Source organism: Perca flavescens, chromosome 1 (genome assembly GCF_004354835.1).
Source record: "Perca flavescens isolate YP-PL-M2 chromosome 1, PFLA_1.0, whole genome shotgun sequence".
Taxonomy (NCBI): Eukaryota; Metazoa; Chordata; class Actinopteri; order Perciformes; family Percidae; genus Perca; species Perca flavescens.
In genome coordinates, this window is record NC_041331.1 from 36,159,584 (window position 1) to 36,184,198 (window position 24,615).

General features: G+C 41.6%; 1 protein-coding gene across 3 annotated transcripts; it reads right to left on the minus strand.

Annotated features, from left to right (window-relative positions):
• Positions 1-137: 137 nt before the first annotated feature.
• LOC114553890 (enhancer of mRNA-decapping protein 3) lies at positions 138-24,615 on the minus strand. 3 transcript variants are annotated; one of them, XM_028575344.1, is made up of 7 exons: positions 24,531-24,615; positions 23,362-23,541; positions 21,182-21,378; positions 12,293-12,649; positions 4,507-4,660; positions 2,691-2,908; positions 138-2,230 (listed from the first exon to the last, which is right to left on the minus strand). In XM_028575344.1, exons 2-7 carry the CDS (start codon positions 23,523-23,525, stop codon positions 1,896-1,898), a joined length of 1,425 nt encoding a protein of 474 aa, XP_028431145.1. In that variant the 5' UTR covers positions 23,526-23,541; positions 24,531-24,615; the 3' UTR covers positions 138-1,895. The 3 variants fall into 3 exon arrangements, with proteins under 3 accessions (XP_028431145.1, XP_028431135.1, XP_028431155.1); XM_028575334.1 differs by lacking the exon at positions 24,531-24,615 and adding an exon at positions 24,359-24,521; XM_028575354.1 differs by lacking the exon at positions 24,531-24,615 and adding an exon at positions 24,359-24,521 and having other exon boundaries at positions 2,071-2,230; positions 2,691-2,883.

The window sequence follows — 24,615 nt, forward strand, 5'->3', positions numbered from 1 at the left end:
GTTTTTAGATCGTATTCTCCACAGGCTATCTTTAGCAGGCTTGCTTACTTACTTTGTGCTCATCTCAGCGACTTTGTCAGAAATAACCAAGCATGGTGGAAACAAATAAGTCAAAACCTCAGGTACAAAATATTTTCAAGATTTTCCAAAGTTTACTACACTCCTAAAAAATGTGAGATACAAACCCATCGGAACTAAACACATATTTTGTATTGAAATGCCCCCCTCAAGTAACACTAAATGATCTTAAGTTAAGACTCCTCGCCAATCAAACTGGCAAGGAATGTGGAATGTTTTTAAACATGATTTCTTGATTTACAGTCATGATCAAATCGTGTTTCATTTAGACTCTGCTGCAATGGAGAAGAAAAATAGTGGATTTGAGAACGAGCAGGAAAAGAGGCTGGAGTGTGTTAAACTGCCCATGTTTCCCTGAGTGAAGGTTTAATTCATATTAATATTCAGATATATAACTCAGAACTTTGCAGAAGCCCCAACAGTTTAAGCTTCATCTAAACTTTGAACGCCTGGATCTGGGCAATCTCTCAGGAGATAGAAGAAAAAAAATTTTTCTTAAGGAGCTATTCATTAAATAACTCTTGTTCACCACAAATTCCTTGATTTACTATTTTTGTCAGAGCAGCCAAGGCCACTACTTTAAACAAAATGTATCACCCCTTCATCACACATTCAGTCCAGAGACCGCTGACCTTACATTAAATGATTCATTAAATCCAAAGTGTAGGAGTTAGTTTAGTGAGAACCCTGCAAAGCCTATCAATCTCTCATTTATAACTCATGACTACAATTTTTTGACTCAAGTTTTAACTTGAAGTGCTGTATTTTGTTTAGCTGCCAGTCAAAAAAATAAGGCTATTTTCCTTTTACTTGTAAAGTTGACAATTTGCCTGAGGTGTCTGAGGTTGTAACAGGAGATCACTATGCTGACCAAAAGAAAGGAAGTGGTTATTTCACTGAAGGTGGCTGAATTTGATGTGTGAAAATGGAAAGTAATAATTAGGTTTCGCCACTATTTACTATCTATAATCTCTAGAGATTAATTTGGTCCAAGATGTTTTTGGTTTTTGGAATGTGTGCTTCAAAATCGTGTCTAATCTGCAAGAAATTAATCCTCAGGGGTGCCTGCTACCACTTTTCATTCAGTGGTTATAAACTCATAACTATCGTGATATCGGATTTAACGTAAATGTAAAAGTTTTTCCATTGCTCATTCATTCGTTCCTGAGATGTATTCCCAAAATAAATAAAAATATATATTCTTTGTAATATCCCCTTTTCAGTGAAACATGTAACATCCACTATTAGACAAAATATACCCATTTAAGGAAATAAAAAATTGCATTAAATTGAAAGACAATGGACATGGAAATCAACTGTGGGCCAGATGAATGGCAGGTTTGCGTTGGCAGACGGTTTTAGGCTGAGCTGTGCACAGGGTCACAGGGTCAGGACCACATGCAATCTAAAAGGAGGAAACAGGAACTGTGTCTCTGCTGCTCTGACTGGTGACAGGATCAGAGGTCACGGATACTCACAGTGGTCAGCATTTTGTAAACATAGTCACATCGTCACGGAGCCCTTATCAAAACACACCAAAGAACAGGAAACCTTTCCCTCTCAAAAACAAGAGGTGTCGCACGCAACGCGCGGCAACCCCGGGAGTTTCCAGCGGGGTAGGGAGGAAAGACCAGCGCCATATGATTCCAGACGTGTCATCAAGTTCTATACACTTTGTAACAAAATACTGTTTACGTCATATGGTTTGCTCTGCAGCTATTGCCGCCTACACAATGGTACCTTTACCCACTGTGGAAAAGCAGACCATTCCCTCCTATTTGTCCATTTGTAACTAAGCAATGTCAGTGGGTAGTCCGTTATGCCGTGTGCAGAGGAATGACAAATTTACATCCAAAGGGTGAGTGGTAGCGGATTCCAACTTCCTGGAAAACCAGTTTAGGGATGCCAATGTCACAGAGGTACACCCTGCTCTCCGTCTCCGCTAAAGGTAGCGGAAGGCCCAAAAAGAGGGTCCACTTCGCCTCGACAGTCTGATGCTCGCCGCTGACCGCGGGATCGATACTTAGGACTGGAGCCCGGTTCTGGTTGGCCCAGTCAGCAGCTGATTGGTACCAGGCCTGCTCCCTCAGCATTGGGTTCTCGTGGCAACCCAGGCAGTTGATGACCAGATCAACAGGGCTTGTTGGCAGGTCTGGGAAAAGGAGGAGGAACAGAGGAAAAGGAGAAGAAAGAGACCCGTAAAGTTGGTGAACGCAGGGTTTCAAAAAGGTGCCTCACAAAACCATGAGAGAATACATTTTTGGTGCAAGGGATCCTGCCAAAAACTGAAACCTGGAGACACTAAAAACAATCTTTTACGGTCTATCTAAAATAATTTCAAGCGTCATAAATGATCGTCAAAAATGGTACAACTTGCCTTGAATGCTGCTGCTCCACTAGAGGGCAACATTTATCTGTGCTGGTCTGTTCCAACAGAACAACATGAACTGATCCTATCAAAGACACTCTGAATCATGTTTCACCACATTTATCACCATCCCTTTGGACATAGATCAGCCCATACACCTAGCATGGCCCTGCCCATCAGTGTCACTAAATCCTGAACGGACAGGGATTTAATGATCTAAAAACTCTCCGTTGGTGGGTTCTACCTTTGACGCCGGCCACTTGCTTGCTCTTGGTTCTGCTGTAGAGGTGGACCTCGCTGGTGACCGACTCCTGCATCTTGACAAAATTGGGCAGGAACAGGATGACCTCCACTTCGTGGTTGGCCAAGTGTCTACCACAGCTGATGCCCTGGGCTCCCTGGATGTGTGGCCCACACAGGAGGACCACAGTGGGCCTCTGGTGGACATTTTTTGGTGTGAGTCTGGGGACATTCATGAGATTACTTCACAGACAAAGTACAACCAATGTAGTATTCATAAATTAAACAATAAATATGTTATCAAACAAATTGCATCATATCCACTATGGGCTAATAACCAACCCTAATCCAGTCTCAGTCAAGACAACAGAAGACATGACTGTTTAAAGACACCAGGGAGCCCTCTATCCTGCCAGTGTACACGTGCTATTCTGAACCAGCATGCAATATCAACTCGTACTGTGATTCAGTCACTTTACAACAAACGGTAACCTACAGGTAGGTTGAAAACACTAAATACACATTTGATTAAAACTAAAAAGGAAATCCTGGCTCATCTTTAATCTGTATTCAGAAAGGACAGACCAACTAACCTATACAAAAAACTCTTTTTTTTTTTTTAGAAAAAAATTAAACTAACAATAACAAAGCTAGTGTTAGTAAAAGAAAAAAAGTAGAGAATTTGCAATGTTCAACAAGTCCTTTGTAGTGTGGTATATATATATTTTTTTTAAATCCGCTTTATATTGGGATTATTCATCTTTCTTAGTTAAAACAGGGACAATGTTGCTCACAAAAATAAAAAAAAATTTCAAACAGTGGAGGAAGACATTTACTGTTATAATGATAATAAGTTGTCAATATATTGAAGATTGATCAGAGCCCTGACTTTGCAGTTAGAACCCTATCATCCAATCATGGTGCCATTTACAATAGCTAGCCATGCAATGCAAAAATCTAACTGGTAGCTACGTAGAACTTTGAGGTAAATAGAAAGCCAGTTGGTGAGTTTACTAACTCCTGTTATTAATCTGCTTGATTTTGTATTAAAACAAATCACATGTCACATACATCAATAACTTTGGATTATAAAAAAAACAAAACAAAAACTTCAGTCCACTAGAAAGTTCTCTATTGTGATCATGGGCACTTTGGTGAATTAATTGGAAGCTTAATTTCAGCCTTGAGTATCTGTTCACTTTATGACTTGTATGACAGGGGATAGGGAAGTAGTGAAACACCATTGTAGTGTCTGTGATTCTGGTAATACAATATAAATGTACACTTGATCTGAGATCACAGTAGTTCCAGAAAAAAACTTGACACACAAGTATTACAGTGCCAAATTGATAAAAACAAAAAAAGATCTGAGACAATAAAGCTGTTTGTTATATGAGCCTCTGCGCTGCCGTTCTTTGATCTTAAGTAGGACTACATTGCTCATAAAGGTAAGCAATACCAAACAAGGTTGCTTCACTGTATTAGGGTGTTCGTGACCTGCAGTGTGACTGCTCACTGTAGTGCTCTCCTAAGAAAATAATCCCGGGGGGGGGGGTCAAGGTTAACACCCTGTAAGTTATATAGAAACATGGCAGTAAAGATCATTGCCATGGGAACTGGACATGAAAACAAAAAGTTGGACAGACCAGCTCTAATGATTATACAACTACTCAGACAACGATGATTGGCACATTGTTGCACATACCTTTTCTGATTATACAATGGCAGCGGATATTTAGAAACTGGCTAACTTCATTCTTTTACACCCTTATCAGACATTGGTAGGCCGCCCTATTACACCACACAGTGCTATTCTTTACCTGTTTGGTCCTCCCAGCAGAGTGAGGGCCATCTGACTAGAACAAACGCCGATGGTCTCCAGCCTGCGCTCCAGAGACAGGCCCCAGCGCTCCGCAGCTGCTAGTAGACGCTTATGAAGCTCATGGGGCACGCTGGGAACCACCAGGCCTGAATCTGCAGGGAGAGAACACGAGGTGAGATAGGTAGCATTTTAATGCTGTTCTATACTTTATTACGTCTAATGCAACAGAACATTAGAGCATGAGCACAGCAGGGTGGTTTAGTTGTTAATGAAAACATCTTCCTGTTCTAGCAAACATCTGCCCAGATTAGGTGTCCTTAAGCAAGACACAAGGCACAAAAATAGAATTTCTCCACTAACAAAAAGTCTGTCATTAACATTCCACCGTTGCTATCTAAGTCATCTCAAGCACCATGCCCAAAACAGGCAAGTGAACCTTGCACGGCTTATTGGTAGATTTTATTCTACCGATAACATTCCCGTAAAAATGATCCATGTAAGATTTCTGATTTTATGACAGTGGGAGTTAGGACTGGGAGACATTTTGCTAGAATAAATGCCACAAGGTATATATTTTAATGTATGCCTAAATCTTGAATTTCAAGATGAAAATGAGGACAGTATATATCAAATTTAGATAAAGTTTAGGAAATCTAATTTGTCCAAAATTAACTCCTGAAAAAGAAAGCTGAAGAATAGTAACCCGCATATTTTTACTCTTACATTCCTGCATCCATTGAAGTGGTCTGACATGCAATATATTTCCAAATTAGACCTGAACTGTAATACATCTTCATAAGTACTGTGTCCTTTTGCAATGTATCTTCGTCAGTCATCAGTGCACCTTGAAAAACAACAGCTGGAGTAGAAGTGAAACCTAGAAACCCGACCTCTAAGATAACGACAAACGTTGGTCTACGGATAAACACACAGAATCACATTCTCCAGGGAAAAGCCCTTCTTCCTCCTCATGACCCGATCTGTTCTCATCACGGAAGATACTCCATTTCCTCCGCTGTTTGTCACTGCTGTCTGTGGCAACAAAGGGAAGATTGTCAGTCTTTACAAAACATGACAAACATGAGACAGCCAGAGTGAGACGCCTACTCCCCCACAGGTCGTCAGTTCACACGCACCTTCACATGGTTTCTGACCAATCCCCAACCCTGAGCTCTGGGATGAGGCTACACTGGGCTGGACCCCCCACATCGGCTGCTGTCTCAGTCAAAACATACAGCAGGTTGGCGTGACAAAAAAGGGACAAACATCATATATATGTATATTTATATATGAACACCTGCACCTGTATCCCAACGGCTCCTGGTGAGAGATGGGGGCGGCTAAACATGGGGGAGGCATGGTGGGCTATACGTTAGATTCAACTCAGTTTCTTAAATTAAAATAGTTGCCTCATCTGCCAATGGCTGTTAAACAAGAAAAATCTTTATCTTGAAACGACCAAAGTAATTCATACACTGTAATTTTTAGTTGAAATACGTCCCCCAACTTAATTGCACTTGGCATTTCAAGGAATGCACAACCTTTTTCAAATGATCATGTCTTTGATGGAGCACTTAACGAAAACACTGTCAAAACTCAACAAATTCAGTGCACCTACAACTGCAGAAATTCCCCCCTTTTGACATTTGGGGCCAAACTCAGATATTGTTTTTGGGCGTAGACAAAGTCCATTTGGCAACAAAGAAGCAATGCTATCACTGCGGCAAACATGTTTGTTTTAGGGTTGCGCTTTCCTGACAAACACACAACACTGAGTATACTCTTTCTTACTTGCACAAATAGCCATGTAAGACTTATTAACCACATGGGAGGGAAACGGGCTCATGAGGGCTTCAAATCCTCTTCACTACACCAGCTGGACAAAACAGGAAGAAATTGAAGTGAATGAGGAACGATCTTCTGTCCCTAAACTGTTAAGGTTTGGTGGTATGGTATTTTTACCATCATATTAACCTATCCTATATTAACACATCCCTCATGAGTGATGTAACTTATTTTATCCTTTTGTTATGGCTTGTTACTGTTTTGCATGGTTGAACGCGGTTAGAAGGTGGCTTGTGGCCTATGATGCTTGGCCGTGTTTCGATGCTTGTATAATATCTTGTACTGAATGTGAATGCTGTTTGATGTTTAGATATGCTGGTGCTTTGCTGCTTCTTGTGGCTCTGCATGGCAAACACAGATAGCTTCTCTGATGCTCTAGCTGTCTGTATAATTTAACCTGTACTGATGTCTTGCTTCTTCGTTTTGCTCTGGTCTAAAATCATCTGGCCAAAAGGACTGCAGTTGAAAATTAGCCGGCTGGCTAACACTGGCACATTTACAGAAATGTTGATTAATGTGTGTTGTCCTTTATAAATAAAAATAAATAAAAAAATAAAGGTAGCCTTCAACTTAACACTTAACCCATTACTGGCCAGTGATGGAGGACCGGTTGTATGGGGCAGCTACCAGAGAGTCAAAACCGTAAGGGGCTGAATATGTGCAAGAAGGTGATGGGCCAACTGCGTCACATGGACCCTACTTTGGTCTATTTTACTGAAGAGGCCTGACATGCAGCACATGACACTGAGCACTGGTTTTAAGAATTGTGCAGAGGTTTACCTTTCGTATAAAAAAAAAAATAAATAAAAAAAATGTTCTTACCAGGTCAGATATCTAGTAACTACATGTGGATTGGACGTCTTTAACCACTATTACATTTCCACTCAATACCACCATCAGATCAAGCTTTTTTTCACCTTCTCTTTAGTAACCATCTTTCTTTTAAGAAAATGCCTCAACCCATTGTTTTTGTCTTGTGACGTGAAGTCCCCTTACCTTGTCAGAATTGTTGTCCTTTGTGTATTTTTTAATTACTCTATTAGAGAACTACAATTAAGGCCTTTTATCACTGTACAAACTGAAGTGTGTGGAACCTTTAAAGAGCCTTTGCTAATCCCTAGCTGTCTATTGCCCGTGGCACATTAGAAGGGTAATGAAAGTCAAGCTGGGGGAACTGCAAGGCTCAGGATCCCTTTGATAAATAAAGCTGCTGGGAGGCAGTTAAGTCCTTAATGGCCCCCTACAGATTTCTGGCCTGGTAGCTGAGAACTTGGTGGCCTCATTGGTGTGCACAAATTCACACTGACACACACGCAAGCATACACCTTATCCTACAACACACACATAAAAAGCTGATGTGAACACACACACACGATAATTACATATAAACACGGAGACTCATGCCGTGCATGACTGAAATTCTTGCTTATCTTTAGGTTGGCCCTGCTCCCTTCCCACAATTCTTTTATTGATACCGCACAAAGACTGCTAATATGTTTCAGTGGGCAACTGAAATGCCATTCCTCACATGAGCGATAAGCAGAGAAAAGTCAACTGCCTCTTGTCATACATACAAACTGCTGCCTTGAGTGCCAAGATCAGAGGAAGAGGGAGTTGCATGCACCAATTGCTTTTTAACCATCCCGCCAGGTGTGCTTCTTAATAACTCTCTTGCTGAAGTTGCCGCTACCAAAACTACCCACCCCCATACACACACATGCCAATTCCTCCTCCTTCAAACTCCTACACAAATGAAGTGATTTAAACACAGATACACACATACACACTCTCGATGTGGTCCGAAAACAAAACTCAACAGTAAACTAGCTAAACCGGGTAGCCATTAGTATGCAGCAGCACTAGAATAAACTGAGCTGGAAGCAATCCTTCAAGCATGACAAGGAAACTGACGGGACTGAAAGCAATACACATTGGCTGGATGCGGGCCATGTGTGACTAAGGCTTGTGTTGGGTTAGGGAGGGTTAGACGAGGCTGTTCCATTCCTCTCTGCTGCACCGCAAGAGTTCAACTACGTTGAGCTGCATGCTGATGAGGTAGCAAGATGATGGTGCATTGGTTCAGTGGGGCACAGAAAAGAAGCTTAATACCGTAATCTGGGAGATTCCTTGTACCGTTTTGGTAATTTCTTTGTTTCCAACAGCTCGTTGTTGGGCTTTCTGAGCTGCGTTTTGCACAAATCCCTTATCAACCAAACCATGTAGCACACTGTATTTCATTGGATTTTCTGTTAGTAAATTAATAGTCAATTTGTCTGTTCAGCCATAGTGAACATCACTACTCAGTTCATTGACTTGATTTGCATTTGCAATGATTGCTGTGGCTGGACAATGAGCTCTCCATTGACATCAGGACAGTCAGTAGTAGGGATGGAACGATTACCGGTGTAACGGTAAGCCGCAGTAAACATAACAATTACCGTTTTCATTTAAAATATTATTATCACGGTGGATTACCACGCTGTGGAAACTGTGTTCCCAGCTTCATCGGAGTGTCCTGAAGTTGCCGCGCGGGCGCACTGCGTAGCCTACAGTGCGTTTCTTGAAGTTGGAATCATGGGGGAAGGCGGAGATGACACCGCTCAGGACATTTATCAGCCTTGTAAAAAAGGCCATAGTAACACTTGCTCTCGCTCTCCTGAGATGATGTGACGAGAATCATCGCTTTGATCTCCTGCCAATCACTCGCGCTCAGACAGGCGAAGGGGACAGAACAGCAGTTGTAAACTGACTTTTTTCCTTTATCAATCCTTTCCCGTTTTCGGACTTGTTGAAGTGACGTGTGTAGCCCAGAACGTAAGTTAAAACTATTCTGTAGCTTGTTAAACTGTCATGGGTTTTACTGCCTCGTTATCTGTGTAAACATTAAAGCTACGTTTATTCATATTTCAATAGTTCTGCTACGATGTGGATAAGTTTAGCCTGTGTTACAACATGACATTTATTTAGAGAGAGATATATTATCGCCTTGATAATATTGCTGTTGCTGTGTTTCTTATTGCATAGCTGATAGATGTGCAGATTGTTTAATATTACTTGTGCAGCCACGTGTTGATATTCAGGTTGTGTTAGGGCAATTTGCTAGCAACGTACAATCGCCAGTAAACAGACTAGCGCTGTGGACCCACGTGTTTAGCTATTAAAGGTGTATTACACCTTTATGACACTCCGTTATGGATACGTGTGCTGTAATAGATGTGGCTTATTCTCAGTTTGTCTTACTGAGCAATATGTTACATTTATGTTAATTATTACAGAGAAATGAATGTAATTCTTAGTACTGTTTCTTGTTATATGCTGGTGGCTATAACATTTAGTTTTGGTAAATAATGTTTATAGTAAGTCAGATGCTTATTAATGTGCATTATTATTCGTTTATATTTCAGATCCACATCCAACTTCACATGCAACGTCAAATATGACTTCATAGTCAACATCATGTTGGAGTTGTAAATAAATCTTCCTAGATCCCAAAGTCAGACATCTCTGGTTCAAGTTCTTACGGGACACCCTACAGCGGGCCAGGGTTTCAGTAGCCAGTTTTCAATAGTTTTTACAGGCCTATTGCCTATATTTTTGTAATATAATAAACACTGTTGCACTTTTTGAAACTATTTCAGCTTGTGTAGGACTATCAATGCTTTCTGAACATATTGAACACACAAAAATACCGCGATAATACCGAAAACAGTGATAATTTTGGTCACTATAATCGTGAGATTACATTTTCATATCGTTACATCCCTAATCAACAGAAACTACATCTACAGCTACGTGTTCAGACCGCACCTTGGCCCATAAATGATAATACAAAAAATATCTATTACCGTTTTTAAATGTTGCACTCGGCTGATGACGGCTTCGAGCTGAAACGATTACTTTAAGGAGGTAAAGTTCATATGAATTTGAAAATGAATTTTTTGATTCTGTTACACCATTTATGATCCCACACGCCAGTATATAACACTTTCTGGAGTTCAAGAACTTTGTAGAAAGAAAATAGCCTAGAAATCTAGACGAACCCTAGCGGCAGCAAAATTAATTTGCAGCCAGGAGAAGACTTGGAGTTAAGCTTTTCTTTGAGAAAAGAACGGCACAGAAATCATTCTTAAAAAAGGAAGATGTTTTTGGAGTTTAGTCGACCAAAAGTTTAATCTATCAACTAGCTCCTTCAACTAACTCCTTCTTCGTTGCTCTGCCTGGTTGTAGCGCTATCCTATTGCGTGCAGAGGGAATTTGAAAGACAACCGTTTATCCCGCCCCTCGGATTGAGCCCTGACAACGAGGAGTTCCCAGACCCAACATCTTGATGTGGGTCTGGCTTGTCAGGCTAGAAAGAGAATCCTCCATCAGGTGAAAGTCATATAAAAAGGTCTATGAATCAAAACGTCAAAAAACTGCAGCTTGAACCTTAAAATGCATCACTTTACCTGACAGCATGCAGTTTCAAGAGAAGATCATAACACACAGAGGTTCACATCTATCCCGAGGTCACTGGGTTAACATGGGTTAAAATATTGTGTGATGACACACATTGCTTTTGCATCCTGCTTTCTCCAAAGTGATACAGCAGAAATAAAGAAGAAAAACGAGGAAAACCAGCTGACAGTTGGCTTGGTTGCAATTTCACTGCACAGCTGGAATCAATCACACCACAGGAAAGCAAGACAATAGCGGAACTAAACCTACAGATTGGAACCTTTACAGTTAACAATAGTCCGTAGAAACGGGCCTGTCAAACACCCATGCCAGCGTGCTTTGGCAACCCTAACATACAGGCAGGCACTTTGTTTTTCTTTCTCTATTCTTGTATTGTTGATGTATCTGTTTACTGGCAAAGATTCCAGGTCAAGAGCACTGAGGTTTGTTCCTGCTTCAGAGGTGCTGTTTATGTAAGGCTGTACAGCGGCATGCTAATTACAGAGTGCAGAGGATGGGGATTATGATGACAGCCCTGGGAAGCAGTTCTGCCTGTACAGTAAGAAAAGGAGGCTCTGCTTGGCAGCTGTCTGCTGAGTGGCGGACAGCTGCTCCCGCTGAGCTGCTCGGTGTTACCACAATCAGATTGACAGACAGTCTGGGATACACAGCCTTGTTTTAGTCCCCCTAGTCCTAGGACCTTGTTCAGGACAGCACTTGCTCTCTGCTGACCAGAGAGCGAGAGCGTATCTGGAGCAGCCAAGAGAAGGGCTTTTATTGAGCATCACGATGGAGCTGACTGGTCCAATGTATACCTGCTTCCCCAAATTATTCCACGCTGGCCCTGCAAACTACCTTATCTTGGGACCAGACAAAGGTGGATTTTGATCCCTCTGCTTGCAGTATAACACTTACTCATACACCATACGAGTCAGCCATTTCTCCAATACCGCCCACTCTACACCTGCAGAGTGACTCCAGGGCCTGTGTTAGCATGCCATTTACTTATCCTATGTCTGTATTAACCAGTTATGTAACGCTCAGGTTCCTAAAGTGAGCTCAAGTGTGAGAAAGAACGGGTTTATCATCTCTGTGTGCCTAATTGCAAGAGGAGGGCGATATGGGGATTTTAAAAGCCATGATAAACAGTAAACAGGAGGATATGATTTCAGTCAGCCTGACACAAGGAGACCTTTCTCTGACCAATGCATTTAATGAGAATCCCTGTTACCCGTATTGCGTTTTTTTTTTTTTAAGATTCTTTTCTAAAGGCTTTTCCGCCTTTAATTTGACAGGACAGCTAGGAGAGAAAGGGGAGAGAGGGGGAAGACATGCAGGAAATCGTCACAGGTCAGACTCAAACCCTGGACCTCTGTGTCAAGGCATAAACTGCTTTACTCACTGACCCAACCCGGCCACGTAAAAGCACAGCTTTACTCTTAAATGTGCGAGTGTGTTCATGTGTGCCGTATGATAGCAGTGTGCACGTGTCTTGTTCTCACCGGTACAGTACTCTTTGCCCCCATGCTGGGGCACTGTTATCTGTCGGTATATGACGGGCTTCACCTCCAGAATATTCTCATCATGGCGATAGGACAGGGGCTTATGTTCGCCCTGATTGCTGTGAGGCTTTGCCCTGTTGCAGGTGGTCCCATCAATCTGGGAGAAGACAGCGGCTTTGTCGAACAGAGCCAGGTTTCCCTCAAAGTCAAAGTCTGTGTCCATGTTCTCATCAGTCCCGCCTCTGAAGCACTCGTCATCCTTTGGCCTCATCAGCTCTCTAGCACCTCCATTCCACACATTGTTTTTCCTTTGTGTGGCCTGTGTCCCCCCTCTGCTGTTAGAGGAACCTGTAGAGACTAGAGAACACAGAGACATTAAGATTGAAGCGATTATCTGATTATTTCGACCCCACATGAATGCCCTATCTTGTGAGGTTAACGAAAGTGAAAAGTAATTAGTGCATCTTAAAATGAAGTGAATCATGAATTCAGTTGTATCCATGTTGGATGCCTAAAATATAATGAGACATTTTTGGCAAAACCTAACTTAAAGTTCCCCTATTTAGCATCTATAAGCAGCATATAAACATTACAACGTTGTAAGCAGATTAATGTATTTGCTACGACTTTCACTCCTTCGGTGGGCACCCATAAGTTGAGACTAGTGTATTAACCGAGAATTATAATATAGTAAAATACATAATATAAAACATGTTTGTAGGAGAAGTTATAATTGCTGAAAAAACTGTAAATAAATAAACACTATTATTTTAAGCTTACAACTACATAAAAGTATGTGATACACTACATGTATTAAATGTTTATATACTACTTATAAATGCTAAAGAAATAAAAAAAAGACTTAAAATTATTTTCAATTTAAAAAATAATTCTAAATAGATGCCTGAGTTCAACATGTATTTGTGAGAAAACACTCACACTTTACAGAAAAAGTTAAATTCAAGAAACCAAAGTAATAACATGGAATGGGCAATTGTAGTTCATGGGCAGTGAAAATGGTTCCCATCCAAATTATTTTACACAAAATTAGATTTGTGAGGAAAATACCCACAACATTATGGGAATCGTAACCTAACATACAGTTAAAGCCAGAGAGTTTTTTGCTCTGGGCTACCACAGGCCCATTTTGGCTTTAATCTCAAGACCAAAATGCACAGATTAACATCCTAATCACCTCTGAAAGGAGTTATGAGCTATCTTACTATACATCATTGTGTTGTGAATAGTGTAATCCACACACAATGAGTTCCTGCACTCTGCAGTTTCAAATTCTGGCCTTTTATCTTGCGTAACTCTGACTGGTACTTTTCTTATCCTCTCCCGGTTAGCAAAACTCCACAGACCCACAAATCATACAATGGCTGACTGAGCGATACTCAATAAAGTTTACATACATGTATGCAAGAACAAAAAAACTAAATGAACAGAGAAAAAAAAAAAACTGGAAAAACCTGGCCTTCAACCCCAACCACGCTGAGCTCTCACGCTAACAGGGAGACAGAGAGGCACAGTCGCACGCTACTGTCACTGTGACAGCTAAGGTACTATGGACTCTCACGCAAGACACTGGGAGGCTCAGTCATAGTACATTGTATTGATACTAAGCCAATAACCAACATTAAGCTAATTTGAGACCTGCCTCAATACCACAACACGGCCTTACAACCACTACTACAGACCTTCCCAAATATAAGGTTTCCCTCTGAACACAGGTACGCGTACTACTAAGTATTCATAAGTGATTTACTAATTATAATTACAAGTAGCGAGAACAATATTATTAAGTCTGGTCTAAAGTGTTGGGGAGAAGGTTTAGTTTGTGCGTTTACCTGTGTGAACGGAGATAAAAGCTACCATGCTTATTAGCACAAATCAACAGTGTCTGTATTTACAAGGAAGTGTTTTGTCATGCTAGTAATAATAAATCTGAATGAAGTGGGCAGAGCTCCAAGTCAAACAGGCTAATGAATAACAAGTAGGTAGGACAGTGATCTTTACTGTGTTCACTTAAGACAAACTCACCACCACAAATTAGTACAACTACACAGGCCAGGAATATTTCACACTGAAAACATGGCAAAAAATTGCACGGTTAAGTACATACATATTATAACGCAGTGCTAAACTGTGAAAAATGAATCAAATTAGGGAATATTTAGTACTATTTTTAAGTGATCTCCCAACTAATCATTCAACATTTGATATTCATTTTTCATTACAGTCCCTAGCATTTCCAGATAGCACAGCAGTTCCACTGTTGATTTGTGTTATCAGGGACAGATAAATCAGCTAAACGGGTATGGATAAAGATAAACAGTAGACCGACAGCGTGTAAAACCTACAGGCCACAGTGGGGGTAAATGCATTGAAATGTAAGACTAAACGGACATTCAGCTGAGAAAATCTGAACATGAATCTGCAACAGTCAACCACCTCAGTAACTACAGCTGATGTGCCTGCGAGCAAGGCACTTAAAAACACAAGAGTTGGTGTGCGGTTAATGGTGGAAGTCTGTAATCAAACTGGGAAGCTCTCAGTGTGAATGTGTGGAGCTGCATGTGTGTGAAGCTCAACAAAACATAGGTGCCCAGCAAAACCTTTCCAAGATATATAGGAGGTTAAAAAGAAATCTGAAGCAGGGATTTATGGGGAAAACACTAAGCTGCAAACAATTTTACTCCATATAGAGTAAAATTCGTCGTTCCCATAAACATTGCTGGTTATGGGAACGGTTTTCATAAGGGCAGAGTCTTGGGGTCCTCTTTCAAAACGCCCTCTTAATGAGATCTGTTTAAGTCTGATGGAATTTAACTCTGCATCATTCACAAAAGCAGCTTCTAAATTCCCATCCTACTCTCCCAGAAAGATAAATGGCAGATATTCAGAAACCATTTCTGGAATCCGAGATCTTGTATAAGCAACGGCCCACCCTGCTTTCTCTTCTTTGTGGCCGGGGGCTTCTTGGGAGCATGGCATTGCGTGTGAAAGGACCAGCCCTGCCCAAGCCACTCAGCACTTTGGCCCCATGCAATTTGGGCATTAGCTCCCTGGCCACCAGCCTGAGAGCTGGAGATTAAAATAAAAAACTCAGAAGGTAAACACTGCTTCCACAATTGATATCGCTTTGGCCTTCCGAGCACACTGGGACAACATGGCTTCCTGTCGGGGAGGGGGGGCGGGGGGTTTCCTGTGCTGAGCAGGGGGGAGAGAGAGAGAGAGAGAGAGAGAGAGAGAGAGAGAGAGAGAGAGAGAGAGAGAGAGAGAGAGAGAGAGAGAGAGAGAGATCAGGAGGGTAACGAGGCACGAAAGCCAGGCTTTGCACAACCTTCTCTTTAGGAGCAGATACGGAGAGGGAGGGGGAATGTTTATTGATCTTAGTCACACACAAAGAGGAACTTTGGTACAAGCCTTTAGCACGCTATGGGAATCTCAGGGGGGAATTATAGCAAATAAGTGTTTGGTCCCATGCTCAAGCTTCTGAATAGGAACTAGTGACACACAAGGAGTAGGAGTAGGGACTGGGTCAGCGAGCTACGAGTCTTGCTGACACAAAACGAAAAATGCAGACTGCAATATGAGCATATCAACTTTTCATAACTGATTTTCTTTTCTCTTGTGCTAGCTTCATCTTCCATGCACGGGAGAGCAGAGGTCGTTTTTACAACTAAGTCCAAGAATATTACACAGTGTCCATTAGCCAATTCTATTGACCTCTGACCTTTCCATTGTTTGGGGATCCTGAGTGTGAAAGTGAACCGGCTTTAACTGATTCTGGCGGAGGCCACAGAGCTGTCCAAGCAGTCTTCCTGCTGACTGGATGTTGACGAGAGGAAATGCTGTTTTTAGCCTTTATCTAATCAGTAAGGTTGAGTAACACATTCTGAGGTTTACAGCTACATGTATAACTTGGGACTTGGACAAAAATGCAAATGTGCATTTCTGTATCAAGGTGTGACTGAGATGTGACAGCAGAACTGCCCTGACAACCCATGACAGCTTGTAGTTATTTGGATTTTTTTATTATTAAAAAGGGGTTCATTTTCGGGCGGCCTCTAGCTCACCCAGTACGAGCGTTCGACCCATGTTGGCTGAGTCCTGCAGCGGCGCAGGTTCGAATCTGACCTGCTGCCCTTTGCTGCGGGTCATCCCCCCCCATCTCTCTCCCCCTTTCACATCCATCCACTGTCTCTACACAATAAAAAAAGAGAAAAGCCCCACAAAAATGATCTTAAATAAGAAATAAAAAGGGGTTCATTTTAATTCATTTTACTACTCACTAAATCTTCGTAAAAGGACAGTAAAACTGAAAGTTTTTCAACAAGCTATTTCTAACAGTTATGATGTCAAATGTCAACATTTTAGAGGTTTCAGAAATGGACCTTTTTCACAGCAGACATTTTGACTTGTCATAGTAGGAAAAGCACAGCTGAAATTGATAACCTTATATGGCTCAGTTCCATCAAGTCTCCCAGTAAGCTATTTCAGTGAGTCAGCATGAACAGTACCAGGGCCTCTCCTAAGTGGAATGCAGCCATCAGTAATGGTTTTGAATACACCTGTGCTTTTCCTAATAGGACATGTCAACATGTCTGCCGTGAAAAAGGTCTATGGCCTAACAGCGTGCACACAACCATAAAGCCAATCTGAGCATGTGCAGAGCTACAAAATATCAAAAGCACTACATGATACAGCATTTTTAACTTCACAGCTACTGTAACTGTACGTATGACTCATAGTACATTCTCTAATGACTCACGACATCTGCCAATGAGGAACAGTGGTCACAAGTTGACCCTTAGGACCAGAGATGTATAGCAACGAAGTAGAACTACTTCACTACTGTACTTAAGTACTAAAAGGCTGTATCTTTACTCTACTGGAGCATTATCTTTTTTCGTCCTTCTTCCACTTTTAATTCAGTACATGTTTTCGATGAGTGTAATACTTTTACTCCCATACATTTTTTATGTGCTGCATCGTTGCTAGGGCTGCACGATATTTTGTTACATCGTCTACATCGCCATGTGCGCATGCGCAATAGTCACTTCGCAGGACGTTGCAATGTTGACGTTTAAACTTTTTTGCTGCTCGATAGAAAAGTAAACTTTCACCGTTCTCCTTTTACATGATCGTTACCGGCCGAGCCTTCCCCTTTAAGACAGGTGGTCATGTGGGCAACGTGTGTATGTGACGGAACGTTAGTCCGACGGGGTTTGTTAAGGGGAAGTGAGGCTCTCCGTGTGTAGTAAAGTACCGTAAGCGGCAGCTGCCGCTGACACAGTGATGCACATTTCCATGGGTATTGAAGCTACAGTGTTGGTATACGTGCAGTTTAGTGTTCCAAATTATTTTCCAAAAACTGAGTGTCCCAAATAATGAGGGTCTTATTTGAGACAGGTTAGTTTATTATTTTCCAAAACTGAGTGTCCCAAAGCTACCATCTGCGGGATTATGACTGAACACCTCTAAGTCAGAATCCCTCCCAGACGTAGCGATACCCATGCGCCTAAGTGCTTCGGTTGGTCTGGACTAGCCCGGGCCCTCGGGTCCGGGTGAGCAGAGCCGTTCGTGACTGGGTCGGGTTGCGGCCGGAAAAGCGCCGTTTATAAAATTTGTTTTGAGGGGCGGGGGTTAGGAAAGTAGGCCTATCATGATTTCTTTAGGCTACACTGTAAATTGTGGCAACTGTGTGTATTAGTGCCGGGAAACATTTGTCCTCATTTGCGAAGAACGGGGTCGCCCCGCCTTTTTTTTGCTTGTAAATAATGCACATTAGCAACAAAATGACTTACTGAATGACTTTTTGAGCGGCAAACTTATCACGCGCACATTAATGACTATAAAAAACCTGTTAAACAGCACAGGTGGTTTAGCAGGTTCATAATTAAGGACATTGTATGGGGGAATTTGGGACACTAAACTGAACGTAGAATCTTCCATAGGGAATTTGGGACACTAAACTGAACGTAGAATCTTCCATAGGGAATTTGGGACACTAAACTGCACGTATACCCAGCAGTCTGTGTCTGATATAACATAATTTACACTGAATGACGTGTTCTTGGACACACAGTTTGTTGCTAGTGCGCGACATGCAGGTCTGCATGCACAGCAAACCCCCAATCACAATCTATGTTGATCAATTTATCAAACAACCAAAGCAGGCCCTGCTAGTCGACCACAACCTACAATTTAGAGGAAGCAATATGCATGCATTATTAATATCATTCACTTTAGCCTGGATTGATAGTGTTACGTGAATAGGCTACAATGGTGTCATGTCAGTCCACCAGTGTATTTAACTATCTAATGTCCCTCTCCAAAATCATTTCAGAAGAGTAGTCAGAACTTTGGGGTTTGTAAAGCATAAAAGTTCATCATTTTCTACGTAGATGCACTCCCATACAAAATCACCCCAGTAGTCGAGAATATATTCTCTCTCTCTCTCTCATAAACTACTTGCAATACTTAACTACAAAAAATTCCACCTAAGTGTGGTGCTTAAAGAGCACTTCTACTTAAGTCACTTGTTTGATAGAGCACTTGTACTTTTACTCCAAGTCTGGGTCTCTAGTACTTTAAACATGTCTGCTTATGACTGTAAGACACTGGACAAGACACCTCCTCAAGACACTACAAACCATGGCACCACAAATTACTACGGAGTACTACTACTGAGAAGAATCAAACATTTCTACTACAATGTCAAAGCTCTTACACAAACAATAACATAAGCTTCACAATATTCCAATATTTTGGCTTGGGCCACTGTGTCGCCCTAGCCTGACGTGGTCATACTCAGATTGGCATCCAGGCTAGTGTCGCCCCACTCTGCTAAGTGTTCCTGTTACTTTGTCGCCCCTTTAGATTAATCAGGCAGGTGGTAACATAAAAGTCAATAACACTGAAAAATAACTTATTACATTAAAACAAAAGTTGTTATTATTTTCACAAAAGCCGAGCAGGGTCTAACGTACATTCAACCCTGGTCAAGAGGAAGGCCCGGTAAGCCACACTGACCCATTTCAGGTCATCTGTGTTGATATTCTAGGTATTTCTTAACTTTATCAATTTATCTTACAGCTGTTATCTCTTTTATATTGTTCTTCTGCTTTCATATTTTATTTAGTATTTATATAGCTTTATATTGTCACTGTATTTTTCTATTGTATTTCTTCTTATATTTTTTGTACAGCTGACTGCTCAAAAATTCTAATTTACCTGTACGGCCCTGTACCTGTTCAAATGGCAATAAACATCTATTTTATTCTAGCGGCCGGCGTGGGAGCGGGGAGTGAAGCAGAGGGACTAGGCTCTGTGCTGCTGCTGGCTAATATAGGCAAAGCTGCTTTGTTGTATGGATCAATGGTTTATACAGTATCTCCGGTTTCCTTTTATGAATGACAAATAGATTACCGCCGCCTGCTGGCGTGGAGAGTTATTTCTTCTCACGCAGGCGCAGAACGTACGTGCTAGTTGGCCGCCGACTGTAGTCTTTGCGGTGTGTTCAAGTGCAACTTTTTGGCCAAGACACCGGCGACGTGATGAGACGTGAGGCTACGCCACAGTCGGCCTTCGTTGCCACTAATTCTATTCGGTCTGCTTGGTGTTTGTGTGAGCGAGCACCATGTACGCATCGAAAACAGTGATGCTGAGTGACTTTGCATTTTCAGCCTCTTTGGTAGCAACTTTCATTTCCTTCAGTCTATGAACAATATCTATGTTCTGTTCCTCAACAGAGGAGTACTGTACGTCCACTGCTGTGGAAAATTCCTGTCAACAATAGGAAAGTGATTTAAAAAAAATAAGAGATGCAGCTTCACAATGATTAAGCAAAATCTTTAAATAAACTGGGCTCGTCTAACCTATGAAAATCTACGTCTAACTGTCCATGTTTGGAACACTGGAAAAATTAACTTGTCTTTTGTTTGCTTGTGTGGTAGTATTCCACCACACAAGCATGCCCTCCTTTGACTCCTTGGTGTTCACTTGTAGCAGCTTGTTTGGCACCTGCAGTGTTGAGTGTCCCAGGCTTCAGAACAAAACTCGATTGTGTTATTTGCCAAGTTAGCAAACTTTGTGTATTCATTACTCATTAAGAACAGCAAAAAGATGTTAATATCAAATTAAATTAAAAAAAAAGGACTAGAATTCCAAGTATGTCCAAAATGTTATGCAATATTCTACAACATCAGTAACGTCCCTCACTTTCCACTTTCTTTGAGTTAAAAAGAAGTTTAAACTCTGGCTGGATCGAGCAACATTAACCAAAACCTCTGAGCAACATTGCAGGCTGAAAATGGCAAGTTTTAAAGAAACTTTCGATTGTGCAACGAGGCAGGCCTGCTTGGTTCGTTCAGGCAATGACTGTAAAGAGTGTAAAGAATATGTTAATGTTACTCTCTAACTGCCACATTTTGGGACCTATTGGCGGGGATTTGCTATGGACAAAATACACATGGTGATGGTAAGACACTGGTTACATTTAAGCATGTATCCAGCTAATTTATATAGCTCACGTTACTGTATTGTGGGAACAGTTGACTTCATTTCATACTGTTATGTGGCACTTGCTTTTGCGGGGTGCAAATGTTCCTAAACAAGTTCCTTCCCGAGGCCATATTGAAGAGCCACGCTCGCTGCGTCCGGAGCTTAGTGCTGCCCAAGACCATTGTGATGGGTTAAAAGAAATGAAAACAACCCCTGACTGTTCAGTCTTCCTCTGCAGCGCTGTGGAGAAAAGGTCTGGCAATGCGAGACTAGGCATCATAAAACTCAAAATAATATCAATATTTTTTTTTTACTATGGTCTCTATCAAATAAAATTAACTGAGAAGTGATTTAACCCCAGGTCACCCATCTACCTACCTCTGCGTAGGATGGTGATTGGAGCAGTGCTGGCATGGGAGCTGCTGCTTGTTACATGAGGGTGAGTGACTCTGTTACTCGGACCATGGCGCCCTGAAGGTATGAAGCTGGGTTCTGGTGCAGCTTCCTGATCAGAGCTTGGCTTGTTGACTGTATTCTGGATATCTAGGAACTTTAGCGCCTTGATATCCATGGCACTAGAAGACAAAACAAATGAAAACTGCATTCAACAGGTCCCTAGACATTCATTTTAACTCGGCATGCCGAAACAAAAACCATTGCCTGTTGAGCCTATTGGGTGGGAAAAGCCATTAACATTTAAAGTGCTCATGTTTTGCTTTTTCCCTTTCCTTTATTGTGTTATTTATCTTTTTTTGTCCAAAGTCCACCCCAAAGGGACTTACCATCTCCAACAGAAAACACTGATCACAAACTGCTCCAAACAACTCTATTGTATTACCTTATTACATGTCATTTAGCTGACGCTTCTATCCAAAGCGACTTACAACTGCTATATATGTCAGAGGCCACACACCTCTGGAGCAACTAGGGGTTAAGTGTCCTGCTCAGGGACACACTGGTTGATGTATTGCAGTGGGAATCGATTCCCGGGTCTCCCACACCAAAGGCATGGATCATATCCACTGCGCCATCATACATCCATTTTTTTTTTTTAGATTGTAGTCCAGCCTTTACTTCTGTGACAAACGTGCGCCACTTTGTAACACGTTATAATGCTCGCCTAGCTGCTAGTGTGGGACAAACTCATACTCTGCTTCCAATTAGCGAGTTGTCCTTACCTAGGTACTGCGCATGTGCAAATCCCAACAAAGATGGAACAGAAGTGAGATGCCTCACTCTGTAGCTAAAACGGAGAGCTCAACACACAGGGTGAAAAGAGGAGCTGCAGCAATGTGCAGTGTGGTGTTTTTTGAAAATTAAACCATGTAAACCTATTCGGGTACAACCTCTAAATACAATTATGAACCTGAAAATGAGCATAATATGAGCACTTTAAAAGGGATAAGGGTTTCATTTACATACCTCCACAAAAGGCGGCACATTAGATTTGGTTAAAAGTAAAAATAAAAATCAGGAGCTGGAACTGAATCAAAAATACTCATGGTGATAGACAATGCAGATTGTTTTCATCCTTGTAGGTGCAGTAGATTAAAAAAGAACAAAATGGTCAAAAGCACTGTCTTGTAATGTTAAAATTCCTGGATCTTACATGCATTCCTGGATCTTACATGCACAAAACTGATCACTTGTTCGTCAGCCCCTTCCACCAAATGTCATTTTGACCGTTAACCACATTTTGACACTAAAATATAATCTCCTTGTTGGTGGACAAATCTGATTCTTGGCTGCATGCAGGATGCAGACATTAAGGCTATTTGTCATTTGTCAAACATTTGACTACTGATGTTGTAAAGCCTTCAACATTGCCTGAAGCCCCTGACACACCAACCCGACAGCCGACCGTTGGCAGAAAAGGAAGTCGGACTGATCAGTCGGCTCCCCGGGGTCCAAAAAGTGCCTCAGAACACACCAAAGCGGCGCCGACTTCAGAGAACATTATGCGCGTGCGCAACATGTAATACATCTCCATAACAGGCAGGTAGCGCTAATCTGTATTGTCGCCCAAAAAATTTAAACTGGCAGCTGATTGGACGAACGCTTCACATGGGTCTAGCTGCTCACAGATTTTTCAACCGGGCATAATGGCGGCTTCGTTTGGAATACGATCTGATATTTTCACCGAAACGTGTTTCTGAAAACATTTTAAGCGAGAAATAGGCCATACAGTTGCTGAATCTGTATTTTAGATCAACAAAAGGACAGTTTAAAAGATTTTCGTCCAATTTTGAGAGGCATATTATTATTATATATATATATTTATTATAATATACATATATTAGTCACGCTCATCATTTCTGGGTTAGCATTCCACCAATCAGATTGGTCATTGAGTCCAACTGCCCGCCGTACGACCCAGCAAGTCAAGTCGGCCAAAATAAAGGCCGACACCTCCTCCAACGGACGACGGCACGGAACACACCGAACAGACTCGAGTCACCGACCTCGCCAGACTGTCCGACAGCCCATTACTGGGTTGGTGTGTCAGGGCCTTAAGGTGCAATGGTTATCACTGTGTCAGCATCCTTCTTCTTTCTTACCTGAAAGTGACCTCAGGAAGAGGACATCGGATCCCATTGTGATAGGGTTGTCTCAGTGAGATGGTCTGGCTGGCGTGATCAACAGATGACACCTCTCCCTGATAAACTCCCAACGTCACCCCACAGTTTATAGACACAACACTACCCAACCAGTCTGTGGCCATTCTGTTCACTGCAATCCTATGGTTCAAAAACATCAACAAGAGAAATGATGATCAACCTACAGTATAGCAATGCAATTACTTTCAGCCAGGGCTGTAGCTACAATTGAGGACAATATTATTAGGGTTTTAGGCACCTGCGAGGGGTTAAATTAGGGGTACTTTTTGAAATTTCTAAAATCATGGCCATTTCAGACCAGATCATCTGGCTTGCCTGGTATGGAGCATTAAACCAAACTCCATTAAATAGTCTGCTAGATTATTGTTGCCAAATGTGTCAACAAATGTTTTAAAACCCAGTAACGTTATACTTTAAATGAAGACATTATATAAATTGACATGATCTTCTGCCAGAAATAATTAACAATGCCTATCCAGTGAAAAACATACAAAGGCAACTTAGCCTCCGAGTGTTCTTCAACTTGTCAATGGGAGCAGTAGACTTCGGTATACTCGGTCCACTAACTTTATGCAGCACCTGCTTTTAATTAAATTGATCCACGCTGCTCCCCTGCAACGTAATTCGTAATTGAACGTTACTTCCATCCATAAAGAAGAGACTATGGCGATTCAATTATAAATTACATTTTGAATTGGGATAACTAATTGACATCTCAGTGATTTGGGATGCTGCGTATTTAAAAACTAGTCCTCTTCGTTTGTGTCAAGCTTACGTTACCGAGCTTTGTGCAAATTAGCTATAACGTTACCGCTATCAAAAAGGTTTTTCGCGTGAACCTCCGAGGTAGAGTTAACTTTTAAAAACTTGAGGGGGGGAACCTAAAATAGCATTCATATGAGAGCAGTATTCAGAGAAATATATGGAAAATCCCAACCTTAAGCACCAGTAAATTGAGCTGGCTAGCTGGATAGCTAACATTAGCTTCGCTTCTGTCCACACTGTTTGCTTTTTATCTAAGCGGACTGCTATAAACTTGTGGCGAGTGCTTACTTTTTAAAATAGGCTACTTAACCGGAGTGTATTCAGTCGATAACGGATATATGTACCTTGTCGATAAATCTGTAGCGAAGTGCCGAAGAAAGCCACAGCTCCAGCTGTTGGTTGTGCCGTTTTCCGGGTTGATACGTAACG